The sequence below is a fragment of the Aricia agestis genome, chromosome 3 (assembly GCF_905147365.1).
Source record: "Aricia agestis chromosome 3, ilAriAges1.1, whole genome shotgun sequence".
NCBI lineage: Eukaryota > Metazoa > Arthropoda > Insecta > Lepidoptera > Lycaenidae > Aricia > Aricia agestis.
In genome coordinates, this window is record NC_056408.1 from 12,200,923 (window position 1) to 12,227,067 (window position 26,145).

Sequence of the window (26,145 nt, forward strand, 5' to 3'; positions counted from 1 at the left end):
AAGTTACTAGAAACAACATTTTAACCACTATGAGTCTTTTGATAAATTTCAAGGATTTCCCTCGATTGCTCATATATCCCATCATCAGCTCACCACTTTCGTAATTATTATACAAAATAAAGATTATATCCTATACAACAACACAAGAATTTTGAAAATCGGTCCACAAACAGTACAGAAATAGTTGAAATTTAGACGAATTCTGAAAAAGGCATATTATAGAGTAAGAGTTATTTAATACTTTTTAGTTCATATTATTATTGTTTTACCTTGGAAGTCGGTTTTAATTTTTTGTTAAAAATAATAATATCTTTAAAGGTTTCGCGGACCCGGTAAAAGGGGACCTCCCCCAGGTGCACTACTTCGTGTCGGAGACGAGGAGATCAGGGTGAGCCCCACCATCAAGTATCTTGGGCTCACCCTGGATGAAAGGTGGACCTTCGGTCCCCATTTCCAACAGCTGGGACCGAAGGTCATAAGAGCGGCATCCTCTCTGGGTCGACTCCTGCCGAATATAGGAGGGCCCAGTCAAGCCTGTCGGCAGCTGTACAGGTACTCCGGGGTGTGCCGAAGTATGGCTCTGTACGGTGCCCCAGTATGGGTGGATGCTCTCACCGTGCGTAATAGGGCCCTGCTGCACAAAATGCAGCGGGTCATTGCGGTGAGAGTCATGAGGGGCTACCGTACAGTCTTTTGGGCGGCAGCAACTGCTCTAGCGAGGGAACCGCCATGCGAGCTCACGGCGAGGGTGCTCGCCGAGTTGAACCTCCTCATCACTCAGGGGAGGTCGAATGGCGAAGCCTCTTCGTGGGAAGAGCTCAGGTGGTTCCGGAGACTCGGAGAGCAGTGCTGCTGCTGCTGCTGAGGTGCTGAGGAGGTGAGCAGAGGATCTGGCGCAGACCCGGTATGGTACTCGTAAACGTACCGCTGAGGCACTGCGTTCAGTTTTTGCGGCGTGGATGCGCCGCAAGAAGTAACCCCTCACCTTCCGCCTTACGCAGGTACTCACCAGGTCGCCAGGAGAGAGCCAACGCCAGCCTGCCATGAGTGCGGCGCTGCGGAAGACAAGGCCCAGCATACCCTTGAGGTGTGCGATCGTTGGGCCGTGCAGCGCCACGATCTCGTGGCAGTGCTGGGAGGGGACCTCTCGCTCCCGAGCATGGTGCGCTGCATGCTCGAGAGCGATGAGGCCTGGCAGGCGGCGGAAATTGTTATGTCGCTGAAAGAAGCGCAGAAGGAGGGACGGGAGGGCGGAGGCTATGCTATGCGAACCACCTAAGTCTCGTCTAACAGGGCTCTGGGAGAGGATGGGAACCTCCCCGGCTTAGCCAGTCCCGACGTGGAGGGGAACACTTTAGTTTGCCGAAGCGTTCCCTAACTTTGGTGGAAGTCCGGTCCCTTCTGAGGTAGACCGGCTGGTCGTGGAGGGAGTCCTGTGTTTGTTAGATCCGGGACATCCCTCCTTTATACGGCTGAAGGCGAACCGCAGGGGTTTTATTGAGTAAGAGTCTCACATACCCCCGGTGTGCTTCAGCTAAGTGAGGCACATCCCCAACCCGGGGCACCCATTATGACGGCAAGGCCATGCAAGGCGGCCAAAAGCCCTTTAAAACTACCAACTCCGGCTTATTTTAAAAAAAGTACAAGCTGTAACTTATTTTTTACGTGATAAAGTCGTAAATCCAGCGTCGCGTCGAATAATTGGACTCCATGTCCATTCGATGATGATGTCCATTTTATTTACTTATGGTTCGAGAAAAGCATGGTACGGCCGTGCCGCTTTTTTGCTCGACTTGGCTTTACTGCCTTCAAGTTTAAATAATTCCTAACTTGTGTAAAGTAATATTTTAGTCCATAATTGTTGTCACGGTGTGTCGGGGGACCGCTAAGTAAACTACAACCTACAACTGCTGATTTTTGTTTGCTGATTATCTCGATTCAGTTCGCTGTGAAATATCCATAAACTTGTTATGTGAAATCATACATCTATATCAGCTGTCCCCCATTTCATTACTTTTTAAAGTTTGGCGGGGATTTTTTTTTAATTTCTTAATTTTATTTTATTTCATACTTTTTAAACGTGTGTTGGTTATAGTGCAGAATATTAATTCCTATCTACAAAATCATATTCTCATGATTACCATTTATCAATGTCCTTTTCGATGAGGCCGTTAATATGAGCTCAAACATGAAACCTCCACTTTGGGTTCATACGAAGCTTGGTTCCTATAGAATCCAGGTGATGCTGCAGTAGCATGTAATTTATATTAAGTGTTTATATACTTCTTACTGGTTGTCGCAATCAAAATGAGCCCAAACACGAAACCTCTGCTCTAAGTTGGCGAGGAGTTGGATATCCTATTGATTACCAGGTGATGCTGCAACACCAGGTCAACTTTCCATTATTATGTTTATACGTGTTACGTAAGTATATTGTATGTACTACTAGAATGTACCTAATATATTTTTATGAAATAAGGGGGCAAACGAGTAAACGGGTCACCTGATGGAAAGCAGCTTCCGTCGCCTATGGACAGTCGCAGCATCAGAAGAGCTGCAGGTGCGTTGCCGGCCTTTTAAGAGGGAATAGGGTAATAGGGGAAGGTAGGGATGGAAAGGGAACGGAATAAGGGAGGGAAGGGAATAGGGTAAGAGATTGGGCTTCCGGTAAACTCACTCACTCGGCGAAACACAGCGCAAGCGCTGTTTCACGCCGGTTTTCTGTGAGGACGTGGTATTTCTCCGGTCGAGCCGGCCCATTCATGCCGCAGCATGGCTCTCCCACGTCTAAAAATATAAAACCCATCAAACGACTAAAAGTTGCTAACGGCTTTTCATGAACCAGATAAACCCTGATTGTCCAGCACTGAGCAGGCTGATGATGATGAATTATAGCTAAGAACACTCTCGATCATGTCAGCTTTCAAACAAAAAAAAAACTACTTAGATCAAAATCGGTCCACCAATTTGGACGCTACGATGCCACGGACACACACAGACAAACAGACAGACAGACACGTAAAACTTATAACACCCCTCTTTTTTGTCGGGGGTTAAAAAACTACCAACGAAAATTGGTTTGAACGAGCGAGCAAGTAGTTTTTTTTGTACGTCATTAATGATAAACCTTAATTTAACTTTCATTAAATCAAGTGAAATTTAAAATATACAATGTGTCCCGACACCGGTGTCCCATCCTTTAATATCGTGATCTATGGCATATTTTATCGACAAATTGGCCCTCAAATTTTTTTTCTCTCTCATGGTTGTAAAATGGCAGCCATTTTAGTTTTTCTCGGGCTTTCACTCTAATCTGACCAGAACTGCTCTTGTAAATATCCTATGAAGATAAAAAAGGTCTCATTTGATAGCTATATTTGTGGACTATGCTTACACAGGCAATATGTTATAAATTTCGTGGAATTAAACATAGAAAAACCCAAGTTTAAGAAAAAAAAATTGTGTATTTTTTATTAATGGCTTTTTGTAAAAAATCTAGGACATTAAACTGGTTCTTTTTTATTTTTAAAAGATAGGAAAAGTTTCTTCCATAAATCTTCCAAAATTCTTTTACTTCAATGTTTTCAGTCAGATAGTTTAGAAGTTATAACGATTTTCTTATGATGAGGTGGTCAGATTAGTATGAAGCCAGAGATTTTTTTTTTTCAAAAGTTGGAGAAAAAAATAATTTGAAAGCCAATTTATCACTATTATAAGCCATATATCATGAGCTTATATCATGGCATTATGTGTCTACCTGTTTTGTTTAATAGTTCAGTTTGTAAGTAATTATGAATTACTCATTGTTTTATTCCTAAAACCAACATTTACCAGTTGACAGTAGTAAAACTTAGCATATACCGAATTGTAATGGTAAATGTTCGAAAAAATCGTCATATTACATTTACCAACTTGTGTCGGTAAATCCTAAGATTTACACTTAAATCTTAAGATTTACCGAAGTTCGAGCTTTTACAGTAACATAAACAAGAATTGCTCGTTTAAAGATATAAGATTACGAAGAACTCTGCTAGATACTCACTAGATCTTACGGCCTCTTATATGGAGGTGATCGAAAGGGACTACTATCGTACTATAAAATGTATAAACAACTGGACCATCCCGTCAATTCCCGTCCATCCCCCCAAAAGATTTTATACTCGACTGTATCCAACTTCAAAATACACTTGCTCTAGAGTCTAGACGACTCTAGAGCAAGTATATTCACAATAAACTTTTATGATTATCGCCTAAACTTCAGGCGATAATCATAAAAGATTAAGGTGCGGGAACCGTATATTTTGCGGGATAAAAAGTAGCCCTTATCCTTTCCCGAGACTGAAAGTATTGCCATACCAAATTTCTTCAAAATAGATTGAATATAGCTTAGGCGACAATCACAAAAGTTTATTGTGCGGGAACCGTATATTTTCCGGGACAAAATTAGTATTCCTTTGTCCTTTCCCGAGACTCAAAGTATCTCAATACCAAATTGAACTATCAAAATAGATTGAATAGTTTACGCGCAAAACATAAAAGTATATTGTGAAGTAACCGTACATTTTTCCGGGACAAAATATATTCTATGTTCTTTTTCGGGACTCAAAGTATCTTTACTTATACCAAATTTCAGCAAAATGGGTCCAGCTGTTTACGTGTGATGTCGTGACCACGCGAAATATAACGTCCCGCGCAGCATCGCCCGCGTAAATTAGATATTTCACAGACAAATTAGTCCACAAAAAATAACCTAAGATCCTTCACATGGTCTACTTCTTATCTGTGCCAAATAACAGAAAAAATGCTCCAGTAGTTCGTGAGATAAGCCCTTTCAAATAATTTCCCCCGTTTATTTACACATTTTCCTCTATTTCTTCGCTCCTATTAGTCTTAGCGTGGTGAAATATAGCTTATAGCCTTCTTCGATAAATGGGCTATCTAACACTGAAATAATTTTTCAATTCGGACCAGTAGTTCCTGAGATTAGCGCGTTCAAATAAGCCCTTTCAAATAATTTCGCCCATTTTTCCACATTTTTCTCTATTTCTTCGCTTCCATTAGTCTTAGCGTAATAAAATATAGCCTATAGCCTTCTTCGATAAATGGGATATCTAACACTGTATTTTTTTTTTTAAATCGGACCAGTAGTTCCTGAGATTTGCGCGTTCAAATAAGCCATTTCAAACAATTTCTCCCGTTTTTTCCACACTTTCCTTATTTCTTCGCTCCTATTAGTTTTAGCGCCATAAAATATAGCCTATAGCCTTCCTCGATAAATGGGCTATCTAACACTGAAAGAATTTTTCAAATCGGACCAGTTCTTGAGATTAGCGCGTTCAAACAAACAAACTCTTCCCAATTATAATATTAGTATAGATTTCTGTACTTAATTATAAAAAATGCAACTACTTGGCCCGCCATATATTTTGCTAGGATTATATTGGCACGCGAAGGAAAAAGTTTTCCGATCGGTCTAGACGTACCGTTCGAGTTCGGCTCCGCCCGCGACTTAAATTAAGATATTTCGCGGAAACATTTCCACAATAAAGAAGGTACCCTTTCCCGTGGTCTACTATATACATAATATGTAATTATGTGTGCTAAACAACATAAAAATCGGTCAAATAATTCGTAAGATTAGCGAGTTCAAATAATAGTTTTACCCGTTTTTTCCACATTTTTCTCTAATTTGAAGAAGGCTTTATTTTTATGTATAATTTACTTTAAGATGATAATAAGTCGACTATACAAGTTTATATTAAGTAGATATATCAGTAGCACCTACCTACCAGCGGGGCTAAAATGGTCACATTTAGCAATTCGCCCATGACTATTAACAATGTCGGATGTGCAAAATCGTCATTTTTGTTTAATTTCATAAAATATGTCCTTATAACCAAGACTATCATGAGCTGAAAAGAAAAAATCTATATTATGTGTAGTTTCTGAAATAGCCACATTAAAAATGTCGTATATTACTAAGATAGCCCGCTAACAATGTCGGATAGTTACTACCTACGTTATTAACGGAACGCGGAAACGAGTAAGAGCGCACGATGTGCCACATCCGACTATGTTAACGGAAAGAATGGACGTCGCGCTGTCACTTGTTTTTTTGCTACCATAGTTATATTTTTTTTTACTTTTCGACGCCATTTTCAATGTCTACAAGATCAGCACGGCCAATTAAAACTTGGTACTCAATGAAATGAAGGAAAATATAGTAAAAGGCAAAAAATGCTGATGGTAATATTATGTCCAAAGCTAACGCTAGTGCGAAAAATGGTATTTATATTCTTTATAATATTTTTTAAATATTTTTAACAGTATAGCTTATGTTTTATTGCTTTAGATTTGATTGAGATGAATTCTGAACTTCATCAATATTAATTTATCGTCGGTAACTTAAAATTGTAGGATGTACCACATCCAACGTTCTTAACCGGTTTTTCAAATGTGTAAAATGTCGGTAGTACCACATACGACATTTTTAATCGATTTTATAAATGGTTAAATTGTCGGTAGTGCCACTTCTGACATTGTTATGTGGATTTATAAATTGGTAAAATGTCGGTAGTACTAAATCATAATCATTTCATTAAGTTTTCTTATTGATTAAATGGCGCTTGTAGTTTGTACCATATCTGTCGTTGCTTACCGACTTTTAAGAAATTTCAGAAGGCTTTAAAATGGGTAATTTTTGTGCGAAAATTAGGTTTTTGTTGGCACATGTCATACATAATGAATTTATACAATTTTTATTTATTAATCGTATTTTTCATGGTTTTGCGATTTGGTGACTAGTAGCCTCAATAAAGCCAGACTTTTTTGGCATTTTGCTATTACGCAGGTAAGCAACAAACATAAAAATTTACTCAAATTATGTAAAAGTGACATAATTCCCAAAAATAATATCTAAAATGCTATTTAAAATACCACAATGGATCAGAGAAAATCTCGGATGAAGAAGACTGCTTTTGAATAATTAATCTAATAAATACTAATCTCAATTTTTCATGTAAACAAAGGCTGTGGTGGTACGTAAGTGACCTAAAATGTAGAAATTTTTAAGAACTACTTGACTCCGCGAACTTCGTTTCATGGGCCTGCAAAACAGTCAGTCCTTCGTCAGTATTTTCTGTATTCCCCACACATTTAGGCACTATCATCTCTCCAGCATATTTGGAAGATCTAGATGAGATCGATAGCCGGTCGTTCGACTTGCAAATATAATATTTTCCATTACACATTCGTGGTAGCCGCCGCCATTGCCGCGTCGGCGCGGGCGCCTTATTTTGAGCTTTAATCAAACTGTCCTTACTTCTAAAATATTTGGCCCATGGTAATAATTTAAAGGACAATTCTATTTTTCACATAATTCCAATTAATATTTTTTATATTTATGTAGGATGTTAGGATTAACAACGAATATGCAAAAAAGTCACGCTAGAAGGAGATGATTTGAAGTAAATTTTTTAATGAAAGTAATGGTTATTATTCGTTAACTATAAAAGATACATATAAGCAGCCCTGGGCTTTTTTGTAGATAATGATGAGTACTATAAACAAGTATAACATTATTTTGATGTATCATCAGTATTTTTCGTAGCGGAAGCGAAATAATGAAATTTTTGGCAAATTTTTACCACTTTTGGGTTATATTTTTGCTATTTTCGGTAGGATCCCTAATATTTTTCAGAATAATACATAGCCTGTGTTCTTTGCAAATGATGTAGCTTTCCAAAAGTAAAAGAATTTTTTTAAATTAGTTCAGTAGTTATTGAGCCCATTCAATACAAACAAACATACGAATAAAACAAACTTTTTCTCTTTATAATTAATATATATTTTTTATTTTGTTTAGTTAATTTAAGTTATGTTATCAAAAAGTCAACAAAATAGTGTTGGTAATAATTTTTAATTTCAATGTTTTAAGTAAGTTTTCATTTCGGATGAAAATGTGATTTTCCGAATTATTTAAATCATAAGAAATGTTTTGTATTTTCATACGTACATTGTTTTTACGTTTTATTTGACAGAAGTCCATAAAACTATTTTTTTTCTTTAAATTGTTGTCGTTTTTGTTGGTAATTTCTATATGCGACATATTTTTAAATTAACATTTATCACTTAACAATGACGTAAATGAGTGGCATTTACGTCATTGCTAAGTAATAAATGTCCGACAAGCAATCATCGATTTTCTACAAGCAACAATGTCGGTCCTGGCACTTCCGACAAATCAGCATTACTCGTACCCCGTTAAAAAGGTCAGAAGTGACTTTTCTCATATTTAGGCATAAAATAAGAGATACTCATAATAACATATTAAACGTAAATAACTTTTATAGTATATTACCCTGAAATTTCATGATCCTCCTTGAAATAAGTAAAAAGTTATGCACAATTTAGACTTTGAATCGCTCTCCTGTAAAGTTGTCGTTTTTCACATCCGACATTGTTAATAGTCATGGCAGGTCATGGGCGAATTCCTCTCAATCAATTCTAATTGAGAGGAATTGCTAAAAATTGCTAAAAAAAACTGTCAAACTGACAAATGTCAAATCAGTACAAAAATACAGAAATGAATTGCAAGCAGAGTTGCATTTTGCGATTTTAGAAAAATGAATCATATTATGATTCATATCATGATTCTTCAAAGCGACCATTTTAGCCCCGCTGAGCTGTAAGAAAAAGTCGGGTGTTGCGTAAGCATAAAAAATATCAATTTTAAATAATTGAATTCTAAATGAAGCATAAACATTGACTGACGCAGCTTTTATTTCTCGCCACTTGACCACTTGTAGAACTTTATCCCACCTGGATTCGTTTACAGCACAGCAACCGTACATTTTCCGGATACAACACTCCCGAATCTCGATCTTAAGTCGTTCTCCTGACTCAAACTCCATAACGAATTTTTACCAAATTCGGCCTAGCGGTTTATTAATACTTAATTAAATATATTTCGAAGGAAACGACTGTAGGCAGCAAGACACACTCTTTCTTGTTTTGAATATGAGTAAGTATATCAGGCATCAGGGTAAGTACTAAAAGGTGCTTTATTTGTTACTAAAACAGTCCCAAGTTATTTTTGAGTTTTTTGTAGAGTATAATATACAGAATTGATAAGTAAGTTAACTTAAATACCCGAAAATGGTTATTTCAGGACAAGTCTGAGTGTTTAATATTTGCCTTCGATAAAGGAGAATATTATTATATGAGAATGAATAAAGTAAGCTCGCCGCTTAAAAATAACTTCTGCAAATCCATAAAAAACTTGTTGTGGTCGGATATCCAGCACCGCGTCTGAATCTGCGGTGGCCAGGGCCAGTGACTTAGGTTTAACTTATTAGGTATATTCTTGACTGGGAGTTGGAGTTTAGTTTGGACAGACAGACTCCGAAGTCCGATAGGCGATATTGCATGTAGTCTGTAGATGGCATTCACGCCGCGACCCGTTAGCGAGCGGACGTCGGGCGAGCGCTCACCACGGGCCGTATTTTGTCTCAATAACTTTTGTGGTTGCAGTTCATCGTGTCGAGCTCGAGTTTGTCGCTTGTGATCGCTCAAAATAAACAGCGCTTATCGAATGACAGCAGCGGGAGTGATACTGAAAAGTGATGTGATTTGTGTTGTGTTTACGTTTAGATGTGAAGTAGTGTAGGCAGCTCAATATGGGTTACGCTTCGAACGGCGCGGGGCGAGCGGCCCATGAGGCTTTACTCGCTCGCCAGGATGCAGAGCTTCGTCTCATGGAGGCTATGAAGCGGAGCCTTCAGGCTAAAATGAAGAGCGACAGGGAATATGCGCTGGCGCTCTCTGCCGCGGCCGCGCAGGGTCAGAAAATGGACAAGTGCGAGGAACTAAACGGTACGGACCACGTACGGACACAAAGGCTTTAAGTATATCACTTCGCGGTCTTTATTTAAACTGGTTTGATGTTTTATTTTACCGTTTCGTAAAATAATCATTATTAAGTACTTAATTGGTATACAGTCATGACTAGACTGATGTGTGCAAATTTTCTATGTTGATGAATATAGTGAATACCCTCAGAGTATTCATCGAGATAGAAAAATATCAATGACAATGAAAAAAAGCTTTTATTTAAACACTCTAAAAAGAAAAAAATAATTTTCCCCTTAAAATGTTTACCGTAACTATTAAGTTATAATCTCAATATATTATACAATTTGTATGATAATAAAAGCTTGTCGCGCGATTTGTGAACAAACTAGTACCAATTTAACTAGGAGTAAATTTATATTATATTTTTATCTGGGGGCACGGTAGTGCCCCAGCCAAGCTTCTTAGCAAAGGCACGGCCGTACCATACTTTTCTCGAACCGGTTCGCGGCTATTTCTCAATGTTAACAAAGCTAGGGATCTAGAATTTCGATCACTATAGGAGCCAGTATAAAAACTAGCTTAACCTCCAAATTTTATCACTCACTGACTGACAGATCATCAAAATTCTAAGGTACTTCTAGCAGACTTAGATCCTTGAAAGGTACCCGGATAGGTCTCTATTCACAATGAAAAGAAAAATTATGAAACCAGCCAAGTGCGAGTCGTACTGGTGTACATAGGGTTCCGTGCCGTAAATTTGTATGGGAGCCCCCCTTAAATATATTTTTTTATTTAATTTTTATTATTAATTATTAACGTTCAAATACAGTTGAGTATTTTGTGAAATTTTCAAAAACCTTACTGTTACCATTACGGAAATAGAGCAAAAAAGGGGGAAAAATCGTGTTTGTTGTATGATGTCCCCTATTAATAATTTAGATTATTTTAATACGACTATTAGCTTTTATAACGATACCAGAAATACGTAATTTGTGAAAATTGCAACTATCTCGCTATTGCGGTTTTCGAGATCCAGCCTGGTGACATACGGATGGACGACGGACAAACAGCGAAGACTTATTAATTATAGGGTCCCGTTTTCATCCTTTGGGCAGGGACACCTAAAAATTGAAAAATAATAGAAAAATATAATACTTTATCAAATACAAGAAAAAACTTTTCTGTTTGTAACTTTGCAAGAACAGTATGAGTTTCGACTGCATATTTGTTTTACTTTTAAATCAACATTCAGTAAACGTAAGAGAAATAATAAGTAATAACTAATTGGATTTATTGGGTACCATCGGCCCAAGCGTAAAGTGTTTTAGTATTTAACACGTTAAATACTAAAACACTTTACGTTTGCCATCTGTGTAAGTATGAACTCCTCCAAATATGCAGTTTTATATTTGTTTCTCTTGTGCTCATTGCCAAGCCACTTTATTAATTATAAAATAAAGAAATATATTGATACGTTTACTGAATTTTGATTTAAATTACAAAATAAGTTGCAGGCTTGGCTTGAATGTGATCTGAAAACTTTTTACGTCAGAAGTATTGAATAGCTATGCAATAAAAAAATATTTTGCTTGGCTCATTTTACATTTTATGTTATTGTTGGGATTTTAAATTTATTAAAATATACTGACAGATTGTTAAGTCTCGCGACAAGCTTTTATTGTCATACAAATTGTATAATATATTGAGATTATAACTTATATAATAGTTAAACATTTTAAGGGGAAAATTATTTTTTTTATTTTAGAGTGTTTAAATAAAAGCATTTTTCAAAAAGTTTTTTGATTATTAATTTATTTTGTGTTTTTTAGATATCTCAGGGTAGATTTCTTAGTCGGTTTGACTGTAGTTTGTTTTTTTTTCCAGAGGAGTCCACACCGCCTTTTTTCCATATAAACGCTGTCCCCTATTTCTTCCCTGGATAATGCTAGTAGAATTATAATTTTTCCTGAATATCTACGGCCACTAATACAATGTCCCTAATTAATTGGTGGATAGCCTTATCAGGAAGTGGTGAAACAGGCCCTTAGAGGCTGTTTCCCCACTTCCTGATAAGTTTCAGATAGGCTATATATATATATATATATACATATATATATATATATATATATAATATATATATATATATATATATATATATATATATATATATATATATATATATATATATATATATATATATATATATATATATATATATATATATATATATATATATATATATATATATATATATATATATATATATATATATATATATATATATATAGCGAATATAGCGAAACAGTACTTCAGTCCGGACCAACGCCTACAACTCTACAAGGCGCAGGTTCGGCCTCATATGGAATTTCCATTGTTCTCATCTCTGGGCAGGGGCGCCAAAATACAAACTGCTCCCTCTGGATCGTATCCAACGAAGGGCTGCTCGAATTGTTGACTGCCATAGTGTTTCAAACAGCTTGGACCCCCTGGAATTACGCCGAGATGTAGCTTCACTCTGCTTCCTCTATCGGTTGTATCACGGGGAGTGCTCTGAGGAATTGTTCGGAATCATACCACCTGCAACTTTTCGCTATCGTCCCACGCGAAAAACATACCATCCTCATCACCTTGATGAGTGGCAGTCTTCCACAGTGCGTTTTTCGCGTAACTTTCTGCCGCGCACTGTAAAACTCTGGCATGAACTGTCACCAGCAGTATTTCCGGACCAATACGACCTGCAAACCTTCAAGAAAAGAGCCTATTCCCTCTTAAAAGGCCGGCAACGCACCTGCAGCTCTTCTGATGTTGCGAGTGTCCATGGGCGACGGTAGTTGCTTACCATCAGGTGACCCGTTTGCTCGTTTGCTCCCTTATTTAATAAAAAAAAAAGGTTATATCCACAACTTATCTGACAGATAAGTTTCGGATTGGCTTTCCACAACTTATCTGACAGATAAGTTTCGGATTGGCTATCCACAATTATCTAACAGATGAAATATGTGCCAGATAAGTTGCGGATAACATATCCGACACTTGTCGGGAAGTAGTGAAACAGTCCCGATTGAATATAGTGGAATATTATGTATGTTTGAACCATAAAGTTAATATACCTACCTAGCGGAATAGAGCATTGAGCACTATGAGATTAAATTGTAAACGTGCGGCACGTGCCGACTGGACGTAAAAAAAATGCTGTCATGTATCACACGTCTCTTTTTACCACGCAGTGTTACTGATAGTGACATCTCTCTTGCTCAGGCCTTTGTTTCTCTATTCCGCTAGGTATATTAACTTTATGGTTTGAACCGACAGTATATTATAAGTTTATGGTTTGAACTGGAAAGATCTGTGTCTAATGGGTAGACAAAAAGCTAGGAAAGTTTTCTGTAACCAAAAACCTAAATATAAAAAATTAAAGCCAAGTTCAATACAAATATTATGACGTGTCTATGGATTTCACCGTAAAAAAGATGGAGTCTGGAGATCTAAATGAGTGCCAAGTTCTATGGAAAATCGAAAGTCATAATGTTTGTATTGAACTTGGCTTTCCATTTTGACATTTATGTTTTTGGTGGGATATTAATTACCTACTAAAAAATAAAATAGTGATCACCGGAGAGAGTGAGTTTACCGGAGGCCCAATCCCCTACCCTATTCCCTTCCCTACCCTCCCCTATACCCGTCCCTTCCCTGCCCATCCCTACCTTCCCCTATTACCCTATTCCCTCTTAAAAGGCCGGCAACGCACCTTCAGGTCTTCATCTCTGATGCTGCGAGACGGAAGTTGCTTTTCATCAGGTGACCCGTTTGCTCGTTTGCCCCCTTATTTCATAAAAAAAAACACGTTGCGCCAGCGGCCAGACAGACAGTAATAATATTAACACGGATATTATGGAACTATGGATATTTTCAAATAATATTGAAAAACACGTTATGCAGTGATTTAGTAAAAGAAAAAATATTTTGTAGTACGCGTGGTAATTTAAATATAATCTTCCATACCTATGGACGATTAATCAATCAAGAACAAATCAAGAAGGAAAACGAATAGCATATCAGGCATCAGCCACGACACGAATTTCGCGTTATGGTCTTTTTGAGATTGCCAGATCGCGTCGTGGCCGTTTTCATTAGAGCCACGACGCGAACTTCGCGTCGTGGCTGTTTCACTGTGACCACAACGTGTTGTGAGCCATTTTTTCGCTCATTGAGCGATTTCGGTCTTTGAGCGTAACATTTAAACAAGAATTGCTCGTTTAAAGATATAAGATTATGAGTATTTTACAATGGTTATGAAAAACTTTTTTTATTAAAAAGGTTTTTTATATTAAAAAGGTTTTAGCAAAGCATTTTGTCTCTAACAAGAACAATAATTGCGATATCCACGGAGTCGTTAATTTTTAAGGTCAGCCAATGTCAGATACATTAGTCTTATAGTTGGTACTGGCTGTATAGTCTGTCAAGAAAGTGAAGAAATTAAAAAGTGGCAACATCATAGTGTCATCCCTTTCAAATCAATCTAAAAAAGGATGACATTACGAGGTTGCCACTTTTAATTTCTTCACTTTCTTGACGGACTATTATACTTTGCCAAGTATTTATTAGAATCCATATCCATAATAATATTATTATAAATGCGAAAGTGTGCCTGTCTGTTATCTATTCACGCCCAAACCACTGAACCGAATATGCTGAAAGGATTGGTGATACTTTGAGTCCCAGAAAAGGACAAGGGATACTTTTGATCCCGGATAAATCTACGTTTCTTCGCCATAAACCAATTTTGCCGCAGCGTAGTTGCGAGCGTAACCTAGATTATGATGTAATTGTAACAATCATTAGAAATCATTGATAATTGAGCAGAAGAATATCCGCAAGCTTCCATTAGGTGAAGATTTTTTTTCCAAAAAGTACCTAAGCCGTAGAAACATTTTTTTTTAAAATAAAGAACATGAATAAACTGCAGGCATTAGCACTTTATACATTTTATCATTCATATCTATTCAAATATATAATCAACAAAAAGCATAATAGAATCATGACTGAATAAGGTGCAACATTTTCTCGATCTACGGAAGCTGCAGCTATATTAAGAGGATGGTTAAAGCTATAACTCTTTACAGGTTCTGTGATAGCGGCTGCGTGGCGGACCATGACGGAGGAGTGGGAGAACACCAGTCGTCTGATCAAGGCCAACGCGGAGGCTCTGGACTCCCGCGCTCTTGACAGACTCAACACGCTTATGACCGAACGCCGGAAGTCGCGGAAGGCGTATCAGGAGGACCATAGCAAGATATCCTCTCAATTCACTCAGGTATGTAGTTTGAATAAGTCTACTATATTAGCATGGGCGTACCCAGGTACCCAGGTTTTTAGCTGGGGGAGCATACCTGTTTCGGGAAGATGGTCGGTCTGCTATATTTTGAAATTTAAACAAAAATCATGAAAATTGAGTGTTATTAATCTGACTGGAAAGATATTTTGTTTCCAACACTTCATTATGCGAAGAGGTAGGTAACACGTTTTTAATTCCCACTTGCCAGGAAAATTGACGTCAGTCTATTTTATCTTCTGCCCCTACCTGGGTACGCCCTTGTATATTAGTATTTACTAATAATTAGACTTTGTAAATTAGAATTATGTCTGCAGGAGTTCTCAACAGACTGTATTTGAGTATAGAGACTTATTATCAAAACTAAAGTTGTAAAATGTAATTAGGTACATTCAATAAATAAGGAAATAAATAAGTAGGGGAATGTGAGGTAAAACGATCCCTACGGGTCAAATGATCCCTCCCCTTAAGAGGATACAACAGGGGCTAGAGAAATGAAAAAAAAGTACGTATAATATCTATAGCTGTCTCCCTTACCTCAAGCCTATACCGCAGAACGCGATAGAGACAACTGCAGAAAATCCAGAAAATCAACGATTCGTTGTCCCCTGATTCCTTCTCCAAAACTTAACCGATTTAAGTACTTTTTTCATTAAAGATTAAAAAAAGGCTTGAGCTGTGTTCCTATGTTTTGCTTTTTTTTGTACAATCTAGCCAAATCTGTTTTCTGGACGTTTGAACACAGCGAAAAATCTGGCCATTTTTTTAGGTTTTTGAACGTTCATATCTTATTTAATAATTAAATTATGAAAAAAAAGAAAACATAGGGACATTGTATTAGTGGCCGTAGATATTCAGGAAAAAAATTATAACTCTACTAGCATTATCCAGGGAGGAAACAGGGGACAACGTTTGTATGGAAAAAATGGCGGTGTGGAATCCTCTTAAATCAGATTAAACCAGAGGCATCTTTCCAAATGCACGTGAAATGGGTTGCCGATCATGGCGATCAGAGCGCTTGGCGAAATTTTATTTAATTTTTTTTTAAAAGTGTCGCTCTGATCTAAATTCAGCCTGTTTATGGACTTTCATAAGTTTTTACGAATTATGTTTATTTAAATGTTATTTTGTTATAGGGTATTAATAGCAGTTACCTAATATTTAAACAGTTTTAGATCACCCCACGTGGTATTTGATGGTTGTGTTTTGATCGATTTCTTGGAATTTGGTATATGGGGTGAAATGATCCCTATTTGTGTGTATAAAATGATCCCTGGATATAAAGTAGAAATTGGCGAATGTTTTTTTTTGATGAAATTGTTTTTTTATTTTAATTTTATTCAACAAATATATTATCAAAGATATTGATTTCAGAAGTCACAACTATCGTGTTTTGCCTTGAGACGGACCGATAAACCGACAGACAGCAAAATCTTAATAAATTTGCTCCCCTTTTTATCCTTTGGCTACCGAACCCTAAAAAACTTGCTAATAAACTAAAAGATGGGGTAAAATAATCCCAGAGATAATATTTATTATTGATAACCAATTTAAGCATATAAGTAAGAAACATCTTACTTATATGCTTAAATTGGTTATCAATAATAAATATTATCTCTGGGATTATTTTACCCCAACTCAAGGGATCATTTTATACATAGGGGTGTATAAAATGATCCTTTAGTTAAACTTTTACAAAAACCTCTAGTACAAAAAAGTACGTACATATGATAAAAAATAAGTATGCTATCACGAAGTTTGGTAAATTCACTACATCCAGCCATATAAATATTGCGATTTTTTCCTTCAACTATAGCCATATTTAAGATTTTTCCCTTAAGGGGATCATTTTACCTCACCTGCCCCTACTATGAAATTTAATATTTTCCATTTATTATAAAATACATACTAATTAATAATAATAACATTGAATAAGCTAAACAATAAATACATGATACGTATTATACCTATAACCTAAGCTACGGTTTATTTAAAAAAAGCTCGTGAGCTTTTGGCTTCTTCTAGAAATAAACTGGATTTTACTGAATAATCGGAAATAATCGGAAATAGTACTTTAAAGTCAAAACAAAATAAGTAATAAAACTTAAAATAATTAAGTATGCATTTAATAGAGTACCAGCACGTGAGACGTGATCAAAACACGTGCATGAAATGAAAATGCATAATATTAAATATTTATTGCATTTTAATTCTAGTATTTGCAGTCAATTTGCAGCTGTTGAAAAGATAATTGTGTAGAAAATATTTAAAACAACTTTCTTTTTAGTGGAGAATCATCCATACCAAAATAAAGAGGAACGAAGAGTTGAAGTAGGTATAGGTCTACCAGAATCTGATGGCAAAAAGTGAAAAAATAAATTGACTCTAGCAATACCGGGGTAATAGAAATAAAACATTTTGATTCTTTTTTTTTCTTTAGCGACTTATTTTGTGTGTGAAACATGCAAATATAAAAATTTATCCAATGATCAAGGATATTTTTTAAAAATGTGCTGTCAAAAATTGCCATCAGATTTTGGTAGACCTATTATATTAATTCTGTGTTTACAAAAACTTCAAAACAATGTTTCCTAGTGTGTGTAAAAAGAAAAAAACAACCGACCCCATGATACATTGAGATGTATTACTTAATAACTCAATGTCATGATAGGTTTTAACTTCTTTATAAACGCATAAAATTACATCACAAGTAGTAAAATATGGCAATGTGCAGAATAGCAATAATCTGTATGTTAAACACGACTAGTTCTTATCTAGCTGTTATCGTCGTTTCCGATCACGTTCCCACATCGTACAACTATAGTTACTGACTCATTAAAATATCACTGTTTACTTTGATTTTTATGAGGTATGTGGTATTATGGTAAAAATATTATATTATGTCGGCACGCATCTGCACGCAGGTATTATAATAATTAGTATATTTTAAATGAGGTTCCATAAATTTTAAAATAGGCACGCGTATAATTAGTAAGCATCTCAGATTAGAAGCCTGTATTCTTCAGAATTGCCCTTAGATGATCCTTCTTCAGAAAATTCAGAAGAAGAATCATCTAACGACTAACGGCAAGAACTACTTCCCGAGGATAGAAGGAATACGTACCTAACAGTATCTACTCTGAAGTCCAACAGTCGCCACAAAGGAACTGAAGTTGACATTGTAGCAAGACTGCAGTGTGCAGACGCTTCAGTAATTGATGCAAATTAAGTTTTTATTAATTTGTTTTCCTTTCACTGTACCTACCATAACAGCATCAGATCTGGAGAACGTGATTCATAGTGGACCTTGGTTTTTTTGGTCGAGTTCTTTGCAGGGCCGTCTCTAGCCCATGTGGCGCCCGTGTGCAAACATTACCCTAGCGCCCCCTAAAAAGCGCGCGCGTGGTCAAAATGAAATGGGTACAAAGTAAAAGTACAGTTTGTCTGGCAGCTTAAGGGTGAGGACTCTAAGCTGTGGCTTCTTTCGTTCCACCAGACGAACTATATCAGCACATCAAGTTACCACGTAGGTACTGTCAAATTTCTCCAATATAAAATAGATAACAAACTCTATTGTTATTTGTTTGTAGATTGAAGTTTTTTCTTTTTTGACCATGATGTGTACTCTTGAGTCTTGACTGACCCTAACAAGCCTAACCCCAAAACGTAAATTTTATATCGCTTAAGTACTTCAATTTTACTTTAAATTAGATGATGCCCGCAACTCTGTTGCGCCAAAACTCGTTTATCGCGCGGGAACCATTTTCCGTAATAAAAGTATCCCATGTCCTTTCCCGGGACTCAAAGTATCTTCATGCCAAATTTCAGCAAAATCGGTTCAGCGGTTTAAGCGTGAAGAGGTAACAGACAGACAGACAGACAGACACAATTTCGCATTTATAATATTAGTATGGAAGTATGGATTTCATGTTCTATACTTATTAAACATCACATCATCACAACATCGGTATTAATTCGATTTCATTGAAGAGCTCTAACTTCTCTACATCCGAAGAGCCAGCATGGCACAGTTTTTTTTCTAAGCAAACTGTGCCATGCTGGCTCTTATAAACAAACACACTGTGCTTTTTTGTATCTAAATCCAAATCCTCCCACTACCTATTTTGAAAAAACGAGCGATAGGACACTCACTATTACACCAAATAATATAATCTTTATTTATGTGTTTTAATGTTCATTTCACGTTGAAAAATAAAGATTATAATATTTATATTGCAAAAGCCGAGCCGCTCATGGCGCGCATTGCTTTGCTTTGCTGTAATTCTACAAATATAAGAAGCTTCGGATATTACACAAAAATGTTTGCAAACTGGAGTTCTTTTTACGTTGGTCAATAAAACATGGGCCGTGGCGGCCGGCCAGCGCTGGCGCGCGCCGAGTACGAGTGGCGCTCGGCGCCCCTAGGACCGCGGCGCCCGTGTGCACCGCACACATTGCACCTAAGGGAAAGACGCCCCTGGTTCTTTGAAATATACGCTCATAATATCTGGTTGTAATCTGTGCCATGGCCTATGAGTGACCCAACTGAATAACCTAGGCTCGTGGTGTCTCTTCAATTTGCCGAAGCGTTCCCTTATTTTGGTGGAAGTCCTGTCCCTTTTGAGGAAGACCAAGCAGGGAGTCCTGTGTTTGACAAATCAAGGGACCAGGACATCCCTCTGCGGCTGATGGCAAATCGCAGATGGTTTTAGTTGGTAGGCTCGGCGCTTCTCGTCAGCCAGTCCCACATATCACCGGGGTGATTTAACTTAACTGAGGCTCATCCCCAACCCGGGGCACCCAAAAAGGGTTTCTCCTGCGCATCAAGAAAAAAAAAAGGTTCGTGGGGTCTATAGGTCGGCCTACGAACCAATTGTTTTACAGTGCTATAATACCACTCCATTAAACGAAGCAGAATAAAAAGCAAGATTAGCGTGTTCAATGCTAAATTAATGCGTATTATTAATGCTGATTCTGTTAACTCCGGACATAGGTGGTCGTAAAACAGGCGTTGTGTGTTTGGTGGTTGGGCTTGTGCCAGATTTTTCTTTGACTTGTGAATTAACGGCTTTGGCGGCAATCGCTTCCGACGAGTGACCATATTTTTTGTGTAATCAAAGCAAGAATGTAATAAGGTGAGACAAGATAACAAACTATTGTTTCCAGTGGGTCAAGAGGAGCATTTTCCTCTTCTTAAGTTTGACAAATCTTTAAAAAAATACAAGCAATCTTAAAAAAGGGCATTTATAATTTCTGTCTTTTTAGTAAAGTTTGGAGTCCTGTCGTTAGAGCGACCGCAGATTTCAAGTTGACCGACTAAATCGTATAGTATGACTGTTAGCTATGGCAGCTTATGAGAGCTCGCACATTGCATCCAACTAAATTGTACAACTTTTAGTAGATACAATGTGCGAGCTCTAAGCCGCCATAGCTAACAGTATAACTATACGATTTAGTCGGCCAACTTGAAATTGTATATCTGCGGGAACCCTTAGCGGAAAAACGTGTTTATAGGTACCGAACTTCGAGTACCGAAGCCATTTTCAACACCGGGATTTTGCGGATTGTGGAATTTATGTCTGCAATTTAAGTAGCAGGACCAATCACCAATCGTATATGTCTGACACTGCGACTTAAGATCCGTAGAGGCGGTACGTTTAGCGCTCGCGGCCGGATCTGACCCACTTACTCTATACTTGTCGCGGATTGAAAATCGAGAATCCCATTCGCGTCCGCGTTACCATGTACGACCACATAAATACTAGGAACTGGGCCGAAAGTATCGCGAACAACTTTTGTACCGACTTCCACACTGATATTATAAATGCGAAAGTGTGTATGTCTGTATATCTGCCTATCTATCTGTTACTATTCACGCCTAAACAGCTGAAACAATTTCGATGTTTGGTATGAAGATAGTTTGAGTCCCCGTAAAGGACACAAATTTTAATCCCGGAAAAATGTACGTTTCCCGCGCAATAAACGAATTTTGGCGCAACGGAGATGCCGCGGGCGTCATATCATAGTCTGTTATAGTGCCCTATATTGTGGTAGGTATCATCAAGATCGTAGATTCTATCTTTAAGTCTTTGCAAAGTAAAGTTAACCTAGAAGTCTTTATGACTCTACCAACGAATAGAGAACAAACTCTTAAGATCTCTACTTAAGATTCATATGCAAATGGCGGACCAGCAATTATTTGATCGCGTTTAACGTTAAACCATAAAGTTAATATATACCTAGCGGAATAGAGAAACAAAGGCCTGAGCAAAAGAGATGTCACTATCAGTAACATTGCGTGGTAAAAAGAGACGTGTGATACATGACAGCAGCACTCTTTTTTTGACGTCCAGTCGGCACGTGCCGCACGTTAACAATTTAATCTCATAGAAATCATGTTCAATCAAGCTTGTGTTTTAAGTGTATACGTACACATATTTTTACACACAGATGAAACCAATTTCGGTTTCGTTTGACAGCTCGAGATTGTTGCTAGGTATATTCCGCTAGGTATAAGTATTAACTTTATGCGTTAAACCTTATATTCCTGTTCTGAGGTTAAACCCAACTCCCGATCACAGCTGACAAAATATAACAATGAATTGACATAAGCCGACCACTTGACGTAGGTCCGTCAATTGTCTATGATTGAAGATTGAGACCTTCAGAAGTTCGTAAAATATAACATCCATCTTTATCACATCACAAACTTTTTATCAATGTACCGTTACGAAAGACCTTTGTCTCGAGCATATTTGAATGTGTGCCAATGATAACATTTTAAAATCTAAGTCGTGTTTATATATTCGCAATTTAGAGCTTTTTAGTTTCAACATCGCTTTACATTTTGAACATATTGGTTCTGTTGATGGTCCATATAAATTAATAAATTTATTGTAACTTTGAGGCTGAGGTGTATGGAAAAAAACTTACAAACTTATCCATTGAGGTATTTTAAAGGTTGAAAAATGTCGCAGACGACAGTCACATCAATTACAAAGACAAAATATAAACCAACCAAGTTCATGCCAGGAGCCAGTAGGGTTTTGTAGCTCTACGCGAAGTGTTTAAGTTTAAATAGTGCCTATTGAGTTCGACATTCTTATAAAATATTTCCTAAATATGAACATAATTATCTAGGGATGAATAGAGCGAAACAATAAGTATTCTTTCTACTAACTAAAAACATTAATAATTCCACTACGCGGAAATTACGAAACCAAGTAAAAATTTCGCCAAAAATAATGATCCGAATACATCTTCCATACAGTATAATGAGCGAGTACATTGATAAATATTCATTGATGGCTGTTTCGGTTATGCAAGTATCGGCCGTCAATGGTGGTCAGGTGCTGGCGGGAAAGTGAAATCTGCCGGCTAGTGAAAGTATAGCCCTGTCGGCTAGTTATCTAAATTTTATAAGACAGGTTGAATTACGTCAATACACAATATGCATCATTTTGGCTAGCCGTACACACGTATGACGTACCTGCATTGGCTTAAGGCAGCCATGGTCTTTAGTAAATAGTAAGGCTCATATTATGCCGCAGAATTAATCCTAGCTTAAATGCCATGTGATTTTTTCGTTCGTCATATTCTTGAAAAAAAAAGAATAATAAGAAATCTATGGTTATACTCAGAACTGTGCAAAATGGACCTTAGATTTATTTTAAAACTTTTACCAGTGTGTAAAAAGTCCTTAAATGAGGACCTTGATTATTTTTTAATAATGAAGAAAATGTAAATTGTATAATAATTATTAATTAATAATATGCAGACTGTAATTTATAACAATTCTTGCAAAATTCTAAGAGATACTTGCAACAATAATTAGGTGCTGTACCTCTTCTTTTATCCTCTCATTCGAATGAAGACACGATACCGATTGCGAATGTAATAACGTAGCCTAATAACGATGCTCTAAGTAGATTTTCTGCGTAATCGATGCTTTAAATCTAAAGTTGTCAGTATCTTTGTTTCTTTGTCTTCGGAATTGCCTTTCACATAAAAACTTCTTGTACTCGTATATCTGTTCAAATATCAAGGCCAGTTGATGCCACTTAGGATTATGACTCCATTTATAATGATCACTGCATTTACTGTTCGCGAAGGAACAAAAACTTAATTACAATTCCCATTTAAAAGTTTATGGTTTATAGCGTTATAAATAAAGAAGTAATTTCAAGGGGCAAGATCAAGAAGATCTTGTAAATGCAGAATGAAATAATACAGCATTGGATACGATACTCATTCAACGGTTCGTAATAAACAATAGGTTGTTCAATCGCTGGGTTTTCCTGAAACTGAAAATATTCCAGTAGTATTTAACGACACACACAATAATACCTCATATAAGTTATAACAAATGGATGCATAACATTTATCACAATAAACAAAGCGATGATATCAACTGGGCGAATGTGCTGATGATTTGACCGTCTCGGCGTACAATATGTTTAATTGGCGCAATGTTTTAGATTCTGTCTGGCTCCTCGCCGAGCTTCACGGAATTAGATGTCACACTGCTCTAAATAACTTGTGCAGCTCTGCTCCAGCGGTAGAGTTTATCTTTATTCGGCGCTATGGTTCAATTGCCTAGAGGGCTACAAATTATTACGTTGGTAATTACAATTCAGGCCCTAGATTATAATTAGGAACGTAATAATTCGTAGCCCTCCCGTTCATAATTTAATATACTTAGATAGAAATAACTATTCCCCTATCTTGGATGAGCCGCCATATTGGATGTAGAATGTAACGAAAACCGAAAACGAATGTGGTGTATTCTTTTTCGAGTTACTCTCAAAAAGCCCTTTCATCTAATATCCATATTGTAAGACTTCATAGAAAATAAGTATTTCGCCATCTTGGATGGTCGGCCAAATTGGATTTAGAGTGATGTCACATACCATATCGTGCATTGTCATCCAAACTAAACGTGTATGCAAAATTTCAGCTCAATCGGTTAAATAAATCTACTTCAAAATTGACTTCCAAAATTTCACCCGAACATACATACTTACATACATACAGAGCAAGTTAAATAAAAGCTTTTAAAAAGAGAGATGAGACGACGTCATTTACAAATAACAATATGATATATTATTAAATACACGATTACGTTTCCTCCCACACAGACGTAAAATAATGGGCAGTTTGTGTTATCCCAATCAAAAATATCACTCGATGGTAGAAAGTAAATCCATAAATCGAACAATCTAAACTTCTTCAAATACGAAATAAAAAATTAAGTGCATGGTTTTGAAAATATTAAATATATAGATGTTTGACATAAATCTGGAAATAATCACAATTATAGGTGTTTCTAGAAAATAACGTCAGCAAACATTTCACTGTGTATTGACTATTGTGTCAACTCCAAATACCAATACTACTATAGAAAAAAGTTATCAGTGGTTTAAAGCGATCATTATCTATGCGTCAGAGATTAAATGGTATTGTAACAAGCATAGGTATGAATTACGAGAGATGATATAATAAAATACTTTGAAAGTGAATAATTCTTGCCGTGGGAACAAAAATGTATGTTTAATGTGGGTTACTAGGGTACTAGTGTAGCAACATTGTTGTTGTTAATTTGTGTATGAATTAAGATTCGTTTTCCTTTAAGTTTTAAAACGTTCCTAATTTTACCTTTCTTAATATTTTCAGCACTTTTGTGGCTTTTATTACTCGTATGCATACTTGTGTTATATTTTCAGGAACTGCATGGTATTAAGGTAAAAGCACTAATGGCAGACGCTTTAAGGAAACATTTGAATGTTGTAAAATATATATTTATGAAAATAGAGGATTGATAACTTCTTCCATGTCCTCAGTAACTCACAAAATAAAACTATTATAATTATTGTTTGACAAATCAATCAAAAATATATATTATTGGTCTTTTTGTAAATTTTGTCATAAGTATTAATATATGACATTACAATAAACGAACATCACTAATAGTAGACACCAATATGAACTAATAGTTGACATAGAACATTACATTACATTTAAAATTTTTCCTATTATTAGGTCTTTATTTGCCGTTTTTTCAAAAGATTTCATTTACTTCATCATAGTAACTACATGCATATGAAATATTATCCACGTTATCTCCAGATTCTCCATCTTCTTCCATGCTAAAACTATCTTCCCTTTTATTTTTATTTTTCATATATTTTTTCCTAGCAAATTTATTTTGAGTCTTTAGTCTCCATGCTTCTCTTGCCTCTTCTCTTTTCTTCTTTCTTTTCTCAGCTCTCCTTTTTCTCCTTTTTACTGCTTAAAAACTAAAGCAATCGATTTTTAGATCAGACAAGGTCTAATATGTCAATTTTTAGGTACAGTAGTTCTAATTTGTTAGCTTGTTAATAGAATTATATTTTCAGAGAATATTGATGATATTTGCAGTAGAATAAACTACAAAATAACTTTAGTATGTATTGCAAAATGATGATATATGAGTTCCATGTCATCTATTAGGTTTTTTACATTTTTAAGAACTAATAGTAGACACCCTTTATATTGTTAGGGAAAATGGATAAAAAATCATAAATAAACATTATTTAGTGTAAACAACATGACCATTAATCCAATGAAATCAATAGAAATTATAACAAATAAATGTATTCAAAACTTACGTGCAAAATTTCGCCTTCACATTTTTTACGAAAACTGATCCCATTTTAAAATTTTGTTCCCGAAGGCGTCCCTAATATATTTTTTCACGTCAACAGATAGCTTGAGAAGCTTATAAAATTTATAGCGTTGACAAAAAATTAGACTAATTCTTATTTTTATGGTATTTTTGTCGTAAGTGTCATCTATTAGTTCCGAGTCTACCATTAGTGCTTTTACCTTAGTTAGCTTTTCCATATGGTTGATATTACAATTGCGATACTTTGTTTACCTTTTGGTAGAGATTAATATTTACAAATGGTTGGCAGAATGCCAAT

The 26,145-nt window shown here is 36.3% G+C and overlaps 1 protein-coding gene across 5 annotated transcripts in view; it reads left to right on the top strand.

Annotated features, from left to right (window-relative positions):
• The first annotated feature begins 9,426 nt into the window (after nt 1-9,426).
• Nucleotides 9,427-26,145, top strand: part of LOC121725400 (tyrosine-protein kinase Fer) — a 62,659-nt gene continuing 45,940 nt past the window's right edge. For 3 of the 5 annotated variants that reach the window (XM_042112312.1, XM_042112313.1, XM_042112310.1), the window contains exons 1-2: nt 9,427-9,873; nt 14,976-15,166. In XM_042112312.1, the coding sequence (XP_041968246.1) occupies nt 9,678-9,873; nt 14,976-15,166 (387 nt within the window). In that variant the 5' untranslated portion in view covers nt 9,427-9,677. The remainder of the gene's footprint in view (nt 9,874-14,975; nt 15,167-26,145) is intronic. The other 2 variants (XM_042112314.1, XM_042112315.1) reach the window with 1 other exon arrangement.